This window comes from Prunus dulcis, chromosome 1 (genome assembly GCF_902201215.1).
Source record: "Prunus dulcis chromosome 1, ALMONDv2, whole genome shotgun sequence".
Lineage (NCBI taxonomy): Eukaryota > Viridiplantae > Streptophyta > Magnoliopsida > Rosales > Rosaceae > Prunus > Prunus dulcis.
The window spans coordinates 27,830,755-27,845,347 of record NC_047650.1 but is presented as its reverse complement, the minus strand read 5'-3'; the positions used below and the strand labels follow the sequence as shown (position 1 = coordinate 27,845,347).

The 14,593-nt window shown below is 35.3% G+C and overlaps 3 protein-coding genes across 3 annotated transcripts; all 3 read right to left on the bottom strand.

Annotated features, from left to right (window-relative positions):
* Positions 1-1,776: 1,776 nt before the first annotated feature.
* LOC117632761 (MLP-like protein 31) lies at positions 1,777-2,748 on the bottom strand. The gene is made up of 2 exons (XM_034366329.1): positions 2,475-2,748; positions 1,777-2,326 (listed from the first exon to the last, which is right to left on the bottom strand). The coding sequence occupies exons 1-2, from the start codon at positions 2,662-2,664 to the stop codon at positions 2,046-2,048; spliced, it is 471 nt and encodes a 156-aa protein (XP_034222220.1). The 5' UTR covers positions 2,665-2,748; the 3' UTR covers positions 1,777-2,045.
* Positions 2,749-8,173: 5,425 nt separating this feature from the next.
* LOC117632778 (MLP-like protein 31) lies at positions 8,174-9,102 on the bottom strand. Its single transcript, XM_034366352.1, has 2 exons — positions 8,832-9,102; positions 8,174-8,654 (listed from the first exon to the last, which is right to left on the bottom strand). The coding sequence occupies exons 1-2, from the start codon at positions 9,016-9,018 to the stop codon at positions 8,389-8,391; spliced, it is 453 nt and encodes a 150-aa protein (XP_034222243.1). The 5' UTR covers positions 9,019-9,102; the 3' UTR covers positions 8,174-8,388.
* A 2,316-nt stretch (positions 9,103-11,418) lies between these two features.
* On the bottom strand, positions 11,419-12,333 carry LOC117615339 (MLP-like protein 34). Its single transcript, XM_034344406.1, has 2 exons — positions 12,044-12,333; positions 11,419-11,749 (listed from the first exon to the last, which is right to left on the bottom strand). The coding sequence occupies exons 1-2, from the start codon at positions 12,231-12,233 to the stop codon at positions 11,466-11,468; spliced, it is 474 nt and encodes a 157-aa protein (XP_034200297.1). The 5' UTR covers positions 12,234-12,333; the 3' UTR covers positions 11,419-11,465.
* Positions 12,334-14,593: the final 2,260 nt, after the last annotated feature.

Genomic DNA, 14,593 nt, shown 5'->3' with positions numbered 1-14,593 from the left:
CTTGCCTTAGACTTAGCCCTTATGGGTGGAGTTGCTCTAAGGGTTCCTCAATAACTCATCCCCGTAAGTTGGTTCTCGGGCGGGTTGGTGAGCGTCGGTCGTTGCGTTCGTCACACAAACGTTCACAAACTCCACTCCTTGCATGCCTAGCTTAGAATAGATACTTCCTTGTGGGCCCAAACAAGTGTGGACATCGGACTGTGGGCCAGCCTCTCGTACACATTGGTCTTTGGACCTAACCTCGAAACAGATCGTCAACCGACTCAGAGTACGGCTTGCAGATGTCTGCGTCTTTTCAACACGATCTCATTCTCTCCCATGCCCGTTTGTCTCTATCTGACCGACCTGGGACCTCTCGAACTGTGCGTCAGTGTGCCCATGTTTCCTCCTCTTCTTATCTCGGTACCCAAGATTCAAGGCCATGATCTAAGTTGATCTGCTTAAGTAGTTGGCCAATCAAATTGTTTTGGTTGTCGACCCTCTGTGTGAGTTGATCAACTCGCGAGTTAAGGTCCACCTAACTGCGTAGCCTGGGAAGAGTGGCGTGCATTGGGCCCAAATGCATATGGGCTAGGGCTCCATTGGACGCGTACACAGGTGCATACGCCAAGTGTGACGGAAAATGGGGGAGTGGATAGATTTGTTCCAAGACCGGGACGGTGTTGAGATAGCCGTGAATGGCAGCACCGTCATGGGCGGTGACGTCGGTGCCTGGCCCTTGCGGTGGCAAGGTGAAGGAGGAGGCCATGGGCCAATGTAGCTGTGCCGTAATTCCAGTTGCCGTATGGCCCGGCTGCAACTGCATCCCAATGGTGGAGTGGCGCAGCAAAGCAGCAGCAGCCGCATGGGTTAGTGGCTGCTGGCGGCTGCAAGGCTACATCTATCTTTTGTTGGAAATTTAATATTAACTAATATTAATTTTCCTATTTGAATGGAAATTAATAAAATTCATTGGGTTAAAGACATCTTCACATGGGGGTGACAACTCTTGAAACCAAGGGATGCATTGTTTGGGGTGACAACTCTTCAGACCAAGGGAAGCATTGTTTTGCCTTTTTAGATTGGGATACCTTTTTGGAAATGGTATTTCATCATCTATAAATAGAGCAATTCTCCTGCAGTTTTATTCATTCAATCAATTCTCTACATACATACTTTCATATATAGAGAGCATTAGAGTTTTCATAAAGAGAGGTTCCTTCATAATTTTGGTTCAAAGTTCGTTGTGAATTGCAGTGCTTCTTTCATATGGAAGGGAGTCGTTGTATCCTGGGAGACGAACGCTAGTGAACCATAAGTACCAGTGTAGGGCGTAATTCGTCTTAAGGTCAAAGTGTCCAACACTTGCCTCGACTCAATTAAGGTTCTTCTAATTCAATTCTCCTTTTGTAAAAATATGTTTTATGTGCAGTATTTATTTTGTTTATTTTATAGCAATTTAGCACTCCTATTTCCAACATCTTTCTCCGTAATAATTCTGTCTTGATAACTTACTCTCATAAATAAATAAATATATATATATATAATATCGGTCTTATCTTGCCTCCATAATCTAATTCTATTTTTCATTTGGTTTGTGGGGGTTGTGGGTTCCTATTCTCTCATATTAGATAGATATAGGTCTTACATAAAATCGCACAAATTATGTCTCGCCCATGATGAATGGATGAGAGACGTTACAAATATTTATTTTTAAATTAACAAGAGAAGAAAATTTTGAACTTGATTTGCTAGATCAATGGAGGACATTAGATATGTAAAAACACATTTCAAGAGTATGTAGAAATATGGCTTTATGTGGGTAAAGCCCCAACTTGGAATTAATAAAAGATACATAGCCCATATCATATAAGATAAGGACTGCAAACACAAGTAAATGAAAGTTTCAGGTTGGCCAGTGCCCACGCAGACTTAAGATACAAACATTGATTGAAGGCGTTTATTTCTGCAGCAAGAAAGCAAATGGGTAGTAGATATATAGGAAGCACACAGAATCACAGATGATCCTATAAGCCCGCCTCAATCAAGCCTTCGATTATAATTAATTATGCCTGGGCACTTGTAAGATGAGCATCGACATCTTTGGACACATCCACTGCAAACTGGAGCAAGGTATGTGGGTCCTCAATATCACCATGATGCTTCTCATACTCCATAGTCCAATGGACGATGCTGCCTTGACCATGAGCTTTTGGAGTGGCGTGAATGGTGATCTTGAAGCTCTTGTAATGCTCCAGCAGATCTCCTTCGATCACTTTGAAAGTGATCAGATTCTTTTCAGCGTCTATGGCTTCAATCAACTCCTTGGCAACTTTAGCTTTCCCATCTGCATAACAATTAACAAATTTTTTCACCCAAAAAAAAAAAAGAAACAGTCAACCAGTTTAGTTGAAGGAAGAAATTAACATCAAACGACATGAACATAATATATAATATAATTGATGTTAATTGAAGCTATAGGGAGGCTTACTTACCATGGAAATAATTCCAGTAGACCACAGAGCCGACGGTTCCCCATTCACCTTCATGTAAATCACAACCCTGAATGTTGTTAGAGCTGACATTGGATATGTGGTGTGGTCTGTGTGTGAAAACTTCATGGAACTTGGTAGCAGGAGCCTTGATTTCAACATCAGTCTCTACCTTACCATGATTGCTAGACATTTTCACAAAATGAACTTAACGTAAATAATAGGATAGGAGGATGGAGTGTACTTGGTGCTAGACTGCAAATTGATGTTGAAAAAAACTACTTAGGTCCTTGCACTTAAATAGAAGAGAGGGTGAGCGCATGATAGTACCAGCCAATTGTTATATCATTTTTTAAGTATTTGTTCAAAACACACAAATCTCGCTTACATTAATTTATGTTTTTTTTTTTTGGAGTCCCATTATCCAATACGAACTTTAAAGAAACCATCTTTCCTGTACGAGTGTGATTTAATCTACATGTTTATACAAATCTGAAAAATTATATTCATTGATAGATTATTAACGTAGCGACTACTTCCCACCAATTAAGAGTGGCGGGAAAAAATGTTTTCAATTTTAAATAATTTTCCAAATAGTTTAGATATAATCAGTGAGCTGATTAAATAATCACATCCTGGGTACTATAATATATTTGAAGGCTGAGATAATATAATTCGAGTGGGGAGACAACAATCGTGACAGACAAACAACTCTCCAAATCCCCTTGAATTGAATTTGATAAATAGAGTAGATCCAACTAAAACGCAATTGTCAGTAATTGATGAGAACAAATATTATAAGAAGGTGTCCCTGGCAGTAGTCATGCATGAGGTGTCCTATCCAGTATCCCAGTACTGATGAGGTAGTTCGGATATTAAATTACATTATTGGGGCGCAGATTTTTAATACAGGGTCAGAGAACAGCCTGGTGGTGTCTTATCTGATCAGTTCAATTAATTCAAGGATGAAACAAATTATAATTAACTAGACTCGGAGAGTAAATGCTCTTTTTTCTCTCGCCTAAAGTTAAACATTGCTTAATCTTTTATTTTATTTTATTAAATACAAACGATAATCAAAACGTCATTTCTGTAGACGGGGATTAGACCTACCTTTTCTGTTTTTGTTTTGGTTGAGATAATATAAGATATACACTACCTGCAATATAGAATTACAATTATAAAGATTTTCTTTAACTTTCTGAGATATAGAAAACGATAAAATCAAAACGTCATCTTCGAGCAGGTTCATGTTTTACTTTCATCAACCTTGGAATTTTTTTGAACATAATAAGATCATCAGTCTGTCGTTCTGATGATATATACTATATTTGACTGTTGTTTTGATGATCAGTAATTAAATCTTTTTCATTTTTATTTTTTATAGTTTACTATCATTCTACGAGGAGAGCTTCCACCCTCATCATCCTGCAAAATTGAGAGAAGCACAATCTAGTTTTTTTTTATAATTCTTCTGGTTGATATGAAGATAAACTCTGTAACAATTCAAGATTTTAACAATTAAAGTTTTTATTTTTATTTTTATGGTTCTTGTTTTTTAAGTTCTGCACTAAGCTCGCTGCAAAATGGTTTGTACATAGAAATACTGCAATTGATTGAAATGTAAGTTGGTTATATGTTTTTTTGGGTTTAATGAAAAGTCTTTGAGTATGTCTTATTGATCATGTAGGAAGAAGTTAATTCATTAACTGATTTGGGTAAGTAAACTATGATTGTCATTGTTGAATTTATTCAATGATTTGCAGAGCCCTAACGTGATTATTGATAAACCACTTCGTAGCAATAATAGCGAATTACTTGTGAGGACTTTATTTTGTCGGCCAAAGTTAACTAACCCGGAAAAAACTCCCTCGTCTAAGGTTGAATTTGTGCCGACGAAACAAACAGCTGTCGTCATAGGTATTCTTTGCCGACAACTATATATGTTTATCGCGAAAACCTTTCCCAGCTAGCTATTGTGACGAATATTTGTGATCCAAGATTTGCAGAAAAAACCAACAACCCAATCACCCTGCCAATTCCTAACGAGCCCTCCGTCGCCAAGAGCATAACCAGAGACAGATCTTGAACAATCAACATTTAATTCATGGTACCTTGTGGAGGAGGCATCCCATTAATTCCATTGTCTCGGTCTAGTTGATCACAGGACATGTATATCATGCATGAAATTAAATGATGCGTCTTTGCATAGTAGTACTTTTCCATCAATGGTGTAAGATTAAAAAGATAAGATTAGCTTAGGGGGTGTATTTAATTAGGATTTTAATAGATTGTAATCACATAATTTTAATGTAATGGGTTTCAACAGGATTTGTAATTACAAGATTTTACTAATGATTTTAATAGATTGTAATTACTTGATTATCTTATGATTCACTTAGGACTTTTTTGTATTCTCCAAAGAATCAAAATATTTTTTCTAGGATTTCATATGAAATAAAAATGATATAATAACATGAATTAATTTTGCCACATGGATAAATAACCAAATGATAAAAGTAATAACAATAATGTCATGTAGCAACTAGACATGGCTTAAGGAAAACAAATGTTATTTAATACATAATAAACATTTGTTGAAGCTTCATCTCCTCATATGACCTAGATAGCATCTCTCCACATAGCTAAAGCTATGCTAGCTCTCCATGTGTTAGCGTCCTCTCTTTGTTGGTCTTGGGTTTGATAAATCAGCTTAATGCTAGCTCCCCTTTGTCCTTTCCTTGTTGTGAATAATTCATTTTACTACATCATACATGTAAGAGAAACTTCTTTTACTACTATATCATATATCACACATAATTTTCACAACTTTACATCAAACAACAATGATAGAGTCAAATAAACACATGAGAAAAGGCAATTAGTATAAATTCATACTTGCAAAAAAAGAAAGTCCTAAATTTTAGTGATGTGTAGTTACCTGGAGACTCTTGAGCAAATAAAATATGCTTCAATCTTTTTATAATGATACACCAATCTGAGTAAATAAAAGTAAAGATTAGACTTTTATTAGTATGTAATAAATATCATTGCTTATATAACTTGATAAACTTTCATTAATTGATTGGTATGCAAACTCTTGATTATTTTTAATGTTTCTAGAGGCCCAAAGGATTATTTTTCATAAACTTTTATAAATAAACTTTCATGTTGTGTAGTCTCGGTGGTTCATATGACATCTCTTTGGTCTTTATTAATGAAAGTTCATCTTTATCAAAAATAAAAAAAAATCGTAGCACAGTGGTCCTTTTCTCCCAAGTGGGACTAGAAGACCCAAACACTATGCATTCAAACCAAGAAATAAAGCATCCTAACGCAAGGAAATTTCCTACTGATGAACTTCTTCTAGTCATTCCACCGTCCACTATTTATTAGTATTATATAAAAAGAAAGATAAGAAAGACTAGTTTTAAATCAAAATAAAACAAGGATGTCTCAACGATGATAAGCATCTGTGCACCCAGTGGCTTCTACTAACGAAACGTTTTTCAACAACAATATCTTTAAAATATTATATATCCCTGCTAACAACAATATCTTTAAGACTTGCATCGTATTGATCTCAAAAAATATATATCCCTGCTAACAATTCTGCCATTCTATAGTTATTTGAATAACTATTCTCTAGTTTTTACAAAAGTAATAAAATATTATTCCTATACTTATTTTATAAAATAATGAATGAATAAGAAAAATCATTCCTAAAGAATGGGCAGTGCGCAACAAACCAATCAATCTTTACAAATTGGTTTCTTTGTCTGTTCCACAACAAAGGATGTATATAGGCTTGTGCCCACAGCAAAGCAACACAAATAATGCAAATAGAGCCAAAAAAAAAAAAAGTAACAAGCATGTGAAGAGAAAAGATGAGAACCTTGTTCACTTCTCAAGTCTGTTCATCTTCTCCCAAAACAAACCAACGTGAGAATCAGATGTAATAGGGTGTGATTTTTTATGGGGTTTGGTATTTATATCACCCACTGAAAAGTCTCACAGAATACATCATCTAATGAAATACCTCAAAATCGGTAAGTTTTTGAATATCATCGTACTTTTTTTAATATTTTGAAAGTCCTAATTGAATACCACCAGACTTGCATTGATGATTTTGAAATCCTAATTGAATACCATTTATTGATTACTTATAAATCATAATTGAATATTACTAGACTTTTAAGCTTCAAAAAAATCTATTAAAATCCTAATTCTATACACCCCCCTTAGATTAGCTTGTTAGAGGTTTAGTTAAGCCTAGCTTTTATCTGCTATATAAAATAGTGCAACTCCCTAAATTTGTAACACTTCAACCAATACAATACAAAAATTCTCTCAAGGTCTCTCTGTTTTGGATTTACTCTGACAAATGGAACCGCCATGCAATTACAAATAGGGTTTGTGACTGCAAGTTTGCATAGATGATGAGGGGATGGGGTTACAGTCAGTGGCGGAGCCATAGTGGGGTCAGTGGGGTCGCATGACCTCTTGGAAGCCATGGAAATAAGCTTAGAGGTCCCTTAGACCTCTTGGAGCTGCACACCAAGTGGTCGACGAAATGATTGAAACAACGAAGGGTTTGCAACCTGAAGAAGAAGGCTGTCCACGGGACTTCTTTTTTTAAAACAACCTGGGCAAAACGACGTCGTTTTAACCCAGGGAAGTTTTATAAATGACCTTACCAAAACGACGTCGTTTTGGACCAGGTCTGAAACAAAAAGAAAATAATAAAAAGACCAGCGTATCCTTCTAGCCACTGCTTCTCTCCACAGACCCGATTCCTCCATTCTAATAGTTGGCTTGGCGAGCCTCATGAATTTCTCTAGAATTCATGAAATCTTATTGAGAAAATTGATGGGCAAGAGCAAGAGGAAGAGGAAGAGTTCTGACAAAAAAGGGTTGATTTGTTTTATTTTTTGTTGCTATACCTTTGTGCTGTTGGTTTGTTGAATGAATTAAAATATCACTTTTCCAAAAAAAAGAAAAGAAAAAGGGCTGGTGTTTTTTAAATTTATAATTGACTGTTTTAGTTCTTTTTCTTGCCAAAAGTGAAGAGGCTGAGAAGAGAAATAGAGAAGAAGGGTTGACAGAAAAGAAAAAAGGAGCAAAAAAAATTGAGAGAAAAAGGAAAAGGAGAAAAGGGGCCTTTTTCCTTCTCAAGTTTTTATTTATTTATAATAATTGTATATTATTATTAAGATTATAAAAAAAAATTATAAAAGTATTGTAAAACAACATATATATTATTTTTAATATCACACCCTTTTCGGTCATTATACATACTAAAAACATTTCTTATAAAAATTTACCAAACACTTTGACTACTCACAGCAGTTTTTCAAATACAGTTTATCAATCGTCTAACTGCTTTTTTTCACAACTGATTATTTTCATATCACAACAGAAGCAGTTTTTTTTAAAAACACAGCAATGTCAAACTAGCCCTTAAAACCATTTTTTTTTGGTTCTGTTTTTGTTTTCTCCTCCAACTACTCTCTTTGTTTTTGCTCATTGTTATTGTGAAATTTCACTTTCAATATTTTTTTCCATCCTAAATTTTTATTGGGACTTTTACACTAAAACCTCTTGCGGTAGGATTCCTGGCTCCGCCACTGGTTACAGTCTTAGGACAGAGCTAGAAAATATGTATACACGTAACCCAAATTTAATTTTAGCAAAAACATACGTACACACATATCATTCATTTATTAATAATAATAATAATTTGATAGGAGGACGTATATAAAAGCCAGTAATTAGGGCATAACCCCAATTATAACATACAAACATATGATTGATAGGAAAGATGATGGCTCCAAATCATTTATTTATACATGCGCATTTCAGATAGAGTAACAGCCAGCAACACACAGATTGGGAGCCTTAGGCGTTTTATGCAAGCTTAGGCAGTAAGGTGAGCACCAATATCTGTGGTGATATCAACTGCCAACTGGAGCAACGTATGTGGGTCTGTGACATCGCCATGCACCTTTTCATATTCAAAAGTCCAATGCACCACGCTGCCCTCCCCTTTTGGAGTTGCTTGAACTGTGATCTTGAAGCTCTTGTAATGCTCCAGAAGATTTCCTTCTACAACTCTCAGAGTGATCGAGTTCTTTTCGTCGTCTATGGCTTCGAATACCACCTTAGCAACCTTAGCTTTCCCATCTGCCAATAATTTCACCATGTAATTAGTAATTGAAGATTAAGCATGTTTAATGAACGATGATTATCAGATATTATTCAACTTACGAGTCTACGACTACGTTAATTCAAACTCTAATCAAGCAGTAAGTCATATACATAGCCCAACATTAGCTACATTTATGAAGCCTAATTAATTACCGTGGACATAATTCCAGTTGACGACAGAGCCGACTTTTCCCCAGTCACCGTCGTGTAAATCACAACCCTTAATTTTATCAGAGCTGATACTGGATAGATGGTGTGGCCTCTGCGAGAAGAATTCGTGGAACTTCACAGCAGGAGCCTTGATTTCAACATCAGTCTCCACCTTACCAGCATAAGACATTTTTTAACAAAAACGTTATGCTCTAAGCCGGATTAAATGAGGAAATAAATAAATGACAATAAAATAAGAAGAAGTTTCGTGGCAGTGGTGAAGAAACACCTAGGCTCTTACTTACACTTATATAGTAGTGATGGAGCCATATAAGTTGTGGATCTTGAGCCTCCGCATTTAGGTCCCCTGCATTTATTCGCATTTCGTTAAATTTAAGTCACCCAAACAATCTAACCCCCTTAACACATGACACCTCATCAAACTTTAAATCAGAATTTTTTTTTCTTTCCAAAACTCATGTTAACGTCGTTGAGGGTTTGTTTTAACGTGATTCCTACTCCTAGCGTGCCCCCTTTTTTTTTTTCCTCCAAAATTCCTTTGTTCATGATTTCAATTGCCACAACAGACATTCATATAGGAATTGTCGAAATATATTATCAACATATCCACTGGACTGAGATTCATTCTAGAAGGAGTCAACGCTTCACCTGGTTTTGAGGCTGAGGGGAGGAACTATGATTAACGGTGACGACTCATGCCAACAAAGAAATTGAGATCGATCAAGAGCCAACTGATACCATTGACCTGATCAAGGTATAAGATGCAATTTTATGGTCATCCCACATGTACTCCTCTGACTGGTTAAGTTGATTTTTTCGATTGAAGATTGGTTGTTTATCTTCGTATAGGAACTTGGTCATTTGGAACAACAGTTTTTATCAGAATTTTCATTAATACAGAAAAAGTTGGAATTGTATTTTTTATTCAAGACGGCCAGCAACAAGGCAATCGAAACCACAACGCTCAAACCAGGAAGAAGGGGAAGTTATTATATATACAATAAAAAATAAAATAAAAAGTAACGTTGGACGAAACACGCTCACGAGACGATAAATATGGATAAATGCATAGGACCTAAATGTAGAGGCTTATGATCCACAAGTCACATTATTTTCATTTTTTACTATTTGTTCTCCATTTTCAAAACCACATGGATCTCTCCTCTATCTCAACAACAACAACCACCAAAAAAAAAAAAAAACACATGAATCTCACTTCAATTATTTATGTGTTAGTTGTTGTGGGATCCATCAAACCCCACTATAATAAATAAAGACGAAATACTGATTTTAGCATGTCTGTGTGTGACTAATTTCAAATATGATCAGATATCTGAAATTAAAAGTTGTTTCGTTCAAAAGAAGTCTATCTATAGATTTTGTTATTGTTAATATGATTGTTTTGTGCGTCCACAAACTACATCATTTCAAACTTCCATTTGATCTTCAGTTGATTATCATTTTAATGTTTGTCCAAAATTCTAATTAAGTCTAAAGCTAAAACATTACCGTGTTGTTTTTAAGTTGAAACAAAATACCGACACAGAAAAAATCACTAAAACATCCTAGTTCGATTTAAAAAAGAGAGCAGGTAAAACATTTATTGCATATGTCATGATTGGTGACATATCTCATATATAATGTTTGGATCAAGTAAGGGAGTGTTTGGTATCCTATTTAAATAAGGAACTCAAACACTTTGATTTTTCTTAAAAACAAGGAGTTCTTAAATCTATTTTTAAGATTCAAAAACTTATTTGGTATGCAACTTGAAAACTGTTTTCAAATCTTAAAAATTTGAGAACTTGTGAGTTGTTAGAAAAAAACAGAAAAAACAGATATTTTTTGTTTTTAATAATTACGGTGTTTTTTAGTTGTTCTTGAGTTTGAGTTTTTAAAAATAGGATTATCAAACAGATTTTCTTTGTTTTGAATTCAAATTCTGTTTTTGAGTTTAAAAAGTTGGATTCAATTGAAAACAGGCCCTAAACAACTTTCTCAATGCCTTTGAATTCTATGAACCAAAATACGTGGAGCTTTGGGGCTTTGTGATTAGTTAATTTGACTGCAATACCCATGCATATGATCAAGTTATAGCCCATACCCTAATACTTACTGTTCATAGGAATCTGCCTGAGAAATCGGGCGTATTCAACGGGACTCATCAACAGTTGCTCATCAAGTCACACTGTCAGAACGAATTAATAAACCGCTGGCGGGTGGATAATTCTGATTTTAGCAATAATACTAATTTTTTTTTTTTTTTTGCCGTGTACTTATCAAATTAATTATTATCATTAGTTGGGGTCGGTGACTGGCTGTCGATCAAATGTCATTTTTCATTATAAAATACTTTATATATTCAATCTGGAAACCACATGTTCCACATGCAATGAAAGGGTCTATGATTAGATTTCCTATTTCTCTAGCGTGTCTTTTTTCTTTACCGTGACATCTGAAGCTCATTTTGCGAGCTACTTTAATTTGATTGATTTTCTAATTTCATCTTGCAACACTTTTTAACATCAGATCGATCTGATCAATGTATTGTTTTTCTTTACTAAACCAATAATATGCTAATACTACCAGCTGTGGGTAATATTGTACTAGCATCTGTTACGCATTATTGAGAAGGTAGGCATCAACATTGTTAGTGAGAATGACCACAAATTCCAGATACTTATTAGGAGCCGGAACAGCCTCATTCTGCTTCTCGTATTCTATGTTCCATTTCACTGATGAGCTGCTGCTGCATCCATTGCCCCTTGGTGTAACTTCAACTGTCGCCTTGAAACTCTTGTAGTGTTTCGTGACCTCTCCTTCCACCGTTCGGAAGGCGATTGATTTGTTTTTCTCATCTATGGATTCAATTGTCTCTTTCGAAACCTCAGAAAAATTTCCTATCATGGTTTTAGACAACCAATTGATTAAGGGGGAGGTTAGGTTTATGATAAATAATAGTCCAGCTATGAAATTGACAGTTATGATTGAATGTATGTGACAATATAAGAGCAATTTATAACGATTATTTTATCTCTTTATGATAAATAATAGTCCAGCTATGAAATTGACAGTTATGATTGAATGTATGTGACAATATAAGAGCAATTTATAACGATTATTTTATCTCTCCACTATATTATATATGCATATATTAACTCATATCATGGAGTATTAATTAATATATTTGTTACCTGCAGCAACGTAAGTCCATTGCTTGATTGAGCCCACAGAGCTGCCATCACCTTTAAGCACCTGTAGATCCTTTATAATATTAGGGCAGATCTTGGGCAAAAGGTACCCTTTGCTACGAAAGATTTCGTAGAACTTGTCAGCACTGGCTTTGATCTCGGCTTGGACTTCTATGTTTGCTATTTGAGCCATATATTATGTATTGTTCAATCGAGAGTTGTATAACGTACCTTCGAAGTTTGTATGAAATTAGCTAGAGCCTGGTGAAAAATATATAACTCTCTCTCTCTCTCTCTCTCTCTCTCTCTCGCTCTCTCACTTGGTCTTTATATAGAAGAAAGAAATTATAGACATCACATGTATAATGTATCCTCTTGACTACTTTAGCCAATATTATTTACGGTATGCGTATAAATTGAAATATATTTCAAAAGTTGATGTATGATGCATGTATATATTCCAAAGTTTGGTTCTGTCAAGGACACAATATTCCAGCTGATCCTGGTTTGTGGTTCTGCGAAGCAATTATGCAGTTTTCTGGGCCCTCCAGCAGGGCAAGCTAGAATTACTGATGTCCTATCTCCACTATCTTCATCTTATGGTGGATCAGAAAGAGGATTCTTTTTCCAGCTTTTTTTGGGTAAAGGTATATCCTTTTGCCGATGTGATATATACCCAACTTTTTGTTTTTGTTTTTATTTTTGCTTTCTGTCAGTGCAAGTACACGCACGTCCAGCCTCTAAGGATTGAAATTGAAATCGATGCTAACCCAGCACTCAATTAAGATGCAACATCACTCACTCAAATCACAAACTTTGGATAAGTTTTGATTCCAAACAACTCGTACAGTCCATCGAAAACAACGTATTGGAATGTTCCGCACAACATTTTTTGTTTTTGTTTTTATTTTAGTTGAGAGATCCCTATTGGAAATTGCAATAGAAAAGTCTGTTTATATATTGTCATTAAGCATGAATATGGTTATCAATGAAAACAGAAAATAGGATTGATTATTATCCACAAATATCACCAATACCAAATACATATTTGCACATAGGTTTTTTCTCTTCTTTCTTTCTATTAGTACAACTGTATAAGTACACGGACGTCCAGCCGCTTATAAGGATTGAAATGGAGATCAAGCCTAAGCCAGCACTTAATAAGATGCAAACATCACTAAAATACCGAACTTATAAATTTAACAGAAGCTCTTAAATAATTATTAGTATATATATTTTATATATATATCTCAATGATATCATGCATTGACAAGATGAGCGTCAAGATCTTCGGTGATGTTAACTGCAAAATCCTGATAAGATTGCGGAGCTGGGATTTCGTCCTTCACCTTCTCATAGTCCAGAATCCATTTCACCAAACTGCCCCCGTTGGTCTTTTCTGTCTCTTTAAGAGTGACCTTGAAGCTCTTGTAATGCTTAAATATTTCTCCATCCAAAACGTTGAAATGTCACTGTCTTGTTTTCCTCATCTATCGCTTCAACTGTCTCCTTTAAACTTAATGAGCTCCTGTCTATATATATATATAAGGGTGAGCTCATAATAAGTCATGACTATATAATAGGCATAACTGTTGATTTGCCCCTTGAACTTGTACCTAATTTTCTTCTTATACTTTTTTTGTTAGAAAATTAAGGATATGAACTTCTTTTTTTTCTCCAATTCCCCTTATGTCGTCTAAATCCTCAACATTTCATCCAAATTTATGTTAAATCATTTTTTTTTTAAGAAGAGGAAAATTGACAATAGAAAAAACCACCCCCCCCCCCAATTCCTCTCAACCTAACCCCCAATCTCGCATTCCCCAACCCGCTTTCGCTCTCTCACCCTCTGTTTTTCTCTCTACATACAACTAACCTTGAGATCCTCCATACAACCACTTTAGCCCCAGCTGAGACCCATCCCCCAACCCTTGCCCCCAGATGCAGACCCATCCCATCCCCGGCCCTCCCCACCCACATAATTCAACCCGTAACCCACTTGGAGAGAGAGAGAAAGAGAGTATTATTTCAAATTTTTTAAAAAATTTATTTTATTTTATATTTATTTTAAACGTACAAAATGACCATTTTGCCTTTGTATTTAACAGCAAATTGGATGAAATTTTGCAAATTTAGATGGCAAGAGGGAAATTGGCGAAAAAAAGAAGTTCATATCCTTAATATATATTTTTAAAATGTATAAAGGATAAATCGAAAGCTAGATACAAATTTAGGGGACAAATCAATATATAGATGGGTAATTTACTTTTTAAATCTAATTAATTGGCTGTTGTGTTGTGTTACTTACCCAAGGTATAATCCCAATGCTTGACAGAACCGGCAGTCTCCCAATCACCTTCATGTAGCTCAACCCCTTGTATTTTGTTAGAGGAGACGTTAGGAAGTAGGTGCATTATTTGGCTCGCGAATATTTTGTAAAACTTATCAGCAAGCGTGTTTATCTCTACTTCTGTTTCAAGCTTACCAACCAAAGCCATACCTTAATTATGAGATCGATTACGGAGATAGAATTGGCAGAAAACACCCTGAGAT